Source organism: Chanodichthys erythropterus, chromosome 3 (genome assembly GCF_024489055.1).
Source record: "Chanodichthys erythropterus isolate Z2021 chromosome 3, ASM2448905v1, whole genome shotgun sequence".
NCBI classification, from domain to species: Eukaryota; Metazoa; Chordata; class Actinopteri; order Cypriniformes; family Xenocyprididae; genus Chanodichthys; species Chanodichthys erythropterus.
This window is the reverse complement of record NC_090223.1, coordinates 39811925-39817924: the sequence shown is the minus strand read 5'-3', so window position 1 is coordinate 39817924 and position 6000 is coordinate 39811925. Positions and strand designations below refer to the sequence as shown.

General features: G+C 35.4%; 1 protein-coding gene across 3 annotated transcripts in view; it reads right to left on the bottom strand.

Annotated features, from left to right (window-relative positions):
• The window catches only part of rab11fip4a (RAB11 family interacting protein 4 (class II) a), a 63089-nt gene that overhangs the window by 8988 nt on the left and 48101 nt on the right, over positions 1–6000 (bottom strand). For 2 of the 3 annotated variants that reach the window (XM_067375382.1, XM_067375375.1), the window contains 3 exons: positions 5418–5635; positions 5039–5206; positions 3951–4085 (listed from right to left, as the gene is read on the bottom strand). In XM_067375382.1, the coding sequence (XP_067231483.1) occupies positions 3951–4085; positions 5039–5206; positions 5418–5635 (521 nt within the window). Of the gene's footprint in view, positions 1–3950; positions 4086–5038; positions 5207–5393; positions 5636–6000 lie in introns of all 3 variants that reach the window. The other variant, XM_067375369.1, reaches the window with a different exon arrangement.

Below are 6000 nucleotides of genomic sequence, written 5' to 3'. Positions count from 1 at the left end.
CCAGACATCACAGCACTGACAAAACACATATAATTACAACAACAATGATAGGCCCAGACAATCTGCAAACCAAAGGAGAAGAGGACAAAATACACTCAGCATTCACACACATGCCCTCAAAAGTGCAGTTGCCTGACCTGACAGCTTGACATATTTGATACAAAAAATAACAACAGACATTAGCTATGAAAAAAACAAACATTATCTGATGGCTTTTATGCATTTTTTAAAAAAAGTAATGCAAATGTTTGCAGATCATTACGGAGGTACAGTTCATATCGGTGCCAATCATGTTTTGCATGAATGCATTTTAACTTTAGCATAGTATGCAGTGGAGGATTTGGACAAAAATGCCAGGGGATCAATAGCCAAAGGCCACAAAAATGCCACATGATCCCACTTCCTCATCACACCTATTCAACCAGAGAAAAGGAAATTGCACAGCTCTTACTGAACGTCTCTCTTGCACTGTTCCAAACAGGCTGTTGCAAAAGATAGACACTTGATTATGCTGCCTCCTAATATAGCCTGTTTTATTATAATTTATACCAATAATTTATAATAATAATGAGAAGGCAATCCCAGAATGCACTGCATTAAACCTGGAGAAAGAAAAAAATGAATAATTTTTCGGTAGAGGAATTGATGGATATTGCCACATATAGCTACGTATCTCAGTCAATACTGAAAAGTATAGCTCAGTCTAGTTAAAAAACTTTTATAGAATATAAAAGTTATTGAAGCTTTAAAGCAGAACTAAGTAACTTTATTTTACCTCCATAAATAGTTTTCTAAGTCCTTACGATGGTTAATTGACTTGTAGTGGTGTGTTTGAGGCGTGCACTAACCCCCTCTGGCACGTCTATGCCAGAAAACAGCACTTGCAAGTTGAGCTGCGCCGACCCGACACAATCTCGCCTCCTGTTCACGTTCACGCGAGAGTGACCAAATGCTTTACGGTAATTCAAAAACAATTTATATATTATGTCTTTATAAGACAATTTAGAAAATTACCCACCTCCATCGAGTGTACTGTATTTGCAAATTACCCACCTCCTCTTTCTTGTACTGTATTTGCAAAACTACTGTGCTGGTGAGTGTTGTAGTCGTTGTAGTCCAGAGCTGCGCTTGGAGTATTTATGACAGTGTGATTCACTGAAGGAAACTGTAGGGGGAGCTCCGCAAATCTTACTGAGTTCCGCTTTAATATGTAAATATTATCTTAATTTTTATTTATGTTAATCTTTTTATGCTTATTAGAGTGTCATGCCTTTAGCTTAGCAACATGCTAATATCAAACTCTACAGAATGCAACAACTGGGTTCTGGAAGTAAAAAATAACACTCATTTTACCCACACACTCACTCACTCATATATAATCTACACCTTTAAATGAGTAGCTTTATAGTTCATCATTTTTAATTCGATTATATCATTCACAGTGCTTCATGATTGTAGTTATTCACTCCACCAAAGCCATTAAGTACACAGTCTTGTACCTTTTTTTTTTTCTTTTTTTTTTACAGATGTTTACATCAAAGTTTGTAATGTCGAGATTCACCTCTTAGCTCGCTGGTTTGGTTCAAGACTTATAACTCTTAAATGAAGATTTATTGAAAATCCCTTTGGGAAAAATACTTGCAGCCGCTGAAAAAGAGGGCAGGCACTGTTGCACTCTATTGCCTATTCCCTGTCTTTGTCTATGTAGGAAGCATGCAGTTAGGCAGCTCAGCAGGTTTTGTGATAGAGCATCAGCAGCATATGAGGTGGAATCCTCATAATCCCAAGATGCATTAAAGCATTAAAGATGAAAGATTGCAGTGTCGTTCTCCTGAAGTACCAAATATGTTAGGTGGCCACATGATAATAAAAGGATTATTTCAGCAGTTTTCATCAAATTCCACCACACACACCCACTTAAACACCCCAGGCTTTTCTTGAGGGTTTCAGTTTTCCCTCACTGTCTCTGATAACATTCACAAAGATTAGTAAACCCTTGACTGGAACATTGTTGCTATGGTAACAGTTCCTCTGATGAAACCGGTCTCTCGATAAAGCTTTTGACAGTCTGGAGTGATTAAAGAGACTCATAAAAATATATCTCGCTTTAACCAGAGTGAAGTGAGACATAAAGAATCATCTCAGAAGTGCAGTGCAGTTAAGGGCAGAATTCAGACTGATAAAGGTAGGACAGGACATACAGTCCTTAAGCATAAAATGGCTTAAACATCATCACAACATAAATATATTTTAAGTTCATTATTAATACGCACTGCATCAAGCTCAGTAAAAACAATAAATCCAAGATTGCGGAAGAGGCAAGATAAATATAAATAATTAGACGTTATGAATAATAACTTCAATAGAAAACAGTTCTATGTAATCAGAAAAGTTTATTTTACCCAATATGAGTGTGTGTGTGTAATTTTATGCTTATAGAGTCCTGCAGGAATGAGTCCTAAAACCAGGAAATGAGTTAGCATTTTTGAACTTTCAGTTCCATTAATTTTTGGTTAAACTGCCTGAAATAAGGTCTGTGGTTAATTCTACAGCATAAAATACGTTAGTAATACACCTTTTTTTTTTTCAAGTGTTTATGTCTCTAAAATAAATAGGACTACAGAGGTTGTCGGGGACATTAAACATCATCACGGTGAAGCTTTTGCAAACTATTCTAACTCAGACTTTCTAACTTGTAGATTTTAGATAAAGACTGAAAGCATTTTTGTAAGCTCGGTGGTGACGTTGAAGTCATGCGGCCGTGGTGTAGTTCATTAATAACCTAACTTTAGCTTTTTGCTTAGACTGTTTTTAGACTTCAAAATTCAGAAATGTTCAGAGGAGTAAAGAGTACCTGAAAACCACACTTGAGTAAAAGTACTGATACCTTACATCAAAAATGACTCCACTACAAGTTACAAGTCACCAATTCCAATTCAACTTGAATAAAAGTCTTAGAGTTTCTGATTTTAACAGTACTTAAGTATTTTACTCATGCTGAATGTAGGCTCAGAGATGCACTAGTCCTCAACACCCGAGAGACATGCCAGTGAATATAAGAAACAGTTGATTTGTAAGATGAGAAATCAAGTTTATTTTCTAAAATCAAAATAAAACTGAACACCTCAATGTTGCAATAAATCAAGTCCGACACAACAGCCTCTTAAACGTCTACAAACTCTCAAGTCTCAGTTAAGCTCAAGTGCACAGAAAGGTCATAAGTAAACCGATATCCTTCAAAAAGATCTTGTCACTATAGCGGATAAATAAAAGATGTGCTGGTTTGAGCCTCATCACCAGCTGCAGTCAATTCCTCATCTAATAAGTCAAACACCTGCAACCAGAAACTACCTGCTAATGCACTCACATTCACGTAAAGTAGCCTTGTAGACAAGTTTGGGTGAGTAAAGGCAAAAAGCACAAGATATTGTACCTTTAATGACTTTAGATGCTGATAGCACTTCTTTATATACAAACTGCTGCAGAAAAAGTTGGCTGCCATGAAAAATGTAATGTGTAATTGCATTACTCATCACAAATGTAGTGGAGTAAAAAGAATATTTACTTGCTCAAAAATGTAGTCAAGTAGAGAGTAAAAGTTGCCAATATCTTTGATACTCAGTACAACTACAAAGTAGCCAAAAAGATACTTAAGTACAGAAACTAATTACATTTACTCAAATACTTTACACCTCTGGAAATGTTGAGTTAATTTTGCAGATTATCTTGATTGACAAAAGGTGTAAGCATCAACAGGTTTTGTTGGTCACAGAACTTATTTTCTGCAATAATCCAAATGCCAGTGGAAAAATCCTATTGTTTTTTTTTTGTTGAGGGAAGCAGAATGACGCTAACTTTCAGGTTGGCCTACAAAAATATGTCATCGCTGCAGTGCTCTAGTATGCAATTATCTTAGCAATATGCTAACTTCAAACTCAGTCTCCTCTTACCTGTTAGCTTTGAGGTTTTTGAGTCTGGCCTCCAGGTCATTGAGCAGGTTGACTTTCTTGCAGCACTGAGAGCAGTAAACATCCAGAAGCTCACTGTTGTACAGGTGTCTGATCTTCTGAGGGGTCTGACCAGCACTGTAAACATCAAGTGATCATCAATACTGGCAGCAGGAGCATTCAGATTGAACTTGCTCAAAATATTTCATAATATAATATGATGAGAGATTTCATAGATTTGCATGTAGTGATACAGTATGTTATTGATAGGATAATTATCTTTGATTCAACCAGAATCACACAGCACAAATATGAACAGCTGAAGATTTAAAACTCCCACTGTAAGGCAAAACCGTTTCATAATTATCGGCTGTTGAGATTTTATGTTTGATGATTAATAGCTGTCAAACATTCCCAGCAGCATTAATTCAAGAAACCGTATTTTTCTCATGGAGTGAATCTCATGAAAATTTGGCTCAAAAAAATAAAAAATAACAAGAAATTAAATGCTGTTTAAAAGACAATTTAGCTTATTTTTTAAACATTAAGATTGGTACATTTTGAATTAGTACATTATTTTACACACAGATTATCATTACCATAATGCATTGAGACACTTTATTGAGAAACGTACATTTTTTTTTTCTTTTTTGCAGAAATTTGAAACTTTTTCCAGAAATGAAAATTTTTGGTATTTTGGCCTTATAATTTGGATAAGGATCTGCTTAGCTGCCATGAAAATAATGTAATTTAAATATAATTATAAAATCATTATCATTTAAAATATAATTAATATAATATAAAAATAATTGACTTTAAATAAATAAAATAAATAATAAATATAAATATAAATAAAATAAATTATATATATATATATATATATATATATATATATATATATATATATATATATATATATATATATATATATATACACTAAAAAATAATATATAAATAATTTCTTATTTATTTCTTTTAGTTTTTGCCTGGACATTTCATGCTATTTACCCATATTCATCCATGCAATCAAAAGAAAGACTACTGTGTGTCAGTATTTTATGTGAGAGGTTTTTTATAGTAAGTTAGTTAACCTGGAGGGCAGAGAGGAGCCCAGGTCAGAGAAACCATTAGTACGTGTGTCATCATCAGGGATGGGGCTGCTGGGAGTGAAGTCCACATCCTCTCCCTCTCCATAGTCCTCAAACTGCTCCTCCACTGAGATTACTGAGGCCGCTGCTGACGAGACCATCTGACCACAACTAAACCAGAGAAAGAGAGAGGTCACACTTTATGTACTAATTATTACATTTAAGTATAATTTATGAATTGTATGAAATGTGATTATTTTTATCAATCAAACTATTAATGATTACATGAAATAATAGTTTAACTAAACAATAAATCCTGGCATCACAAGCTCAAATAATGCTAAAAAACTCCCAAAACAAAGAAATCATCCATGATGCTGACTTGTTTCCATGTAGAAAGAGTCCACCCAGTCCTTCCTCTTTATCCTCGTGACGTCCTCCTTCAGAAGATTCAGATCCTGCTCCGCTGTCTGCAGCACTGTCCATGTCTGACTCCTGCACATCCCGTCCACCCATTCCTTCCTCGTCCGAATACAGCTGGCACTCTGGGTACGGCCGTGTGCATACAATGATCGGGGGTCCCAGACTCCCCTCTCCGTGCTGCAAACAGATATCACAGAAAACCTGTTCAATAAAGTTATATTGCTCAAAAATTCAAATGCAAATGCAACATAGACATACAGAAATTGCTCAAAACCAGACCGGATTACTGTGACTCACTATGTGGTCTCTTCACACAGAGTGGCATGAGAACTAAAGAAGACTTAAGAACTTAAGAAATCCTCTGTCAGAGGAACACAAAAGATAATGGGTCAAAGGTTATGGAAACTTTGCTCATTAACCCCAGAAGACACAAACGACTCCAAGGTCATCATGGTGAATTGGTGTGAAACATTTCAGTTGACTAACGAATGGCGAGTCTAACAAAAAAGAGAAGGATGATCATTTAGATTGTATAGCAGAGA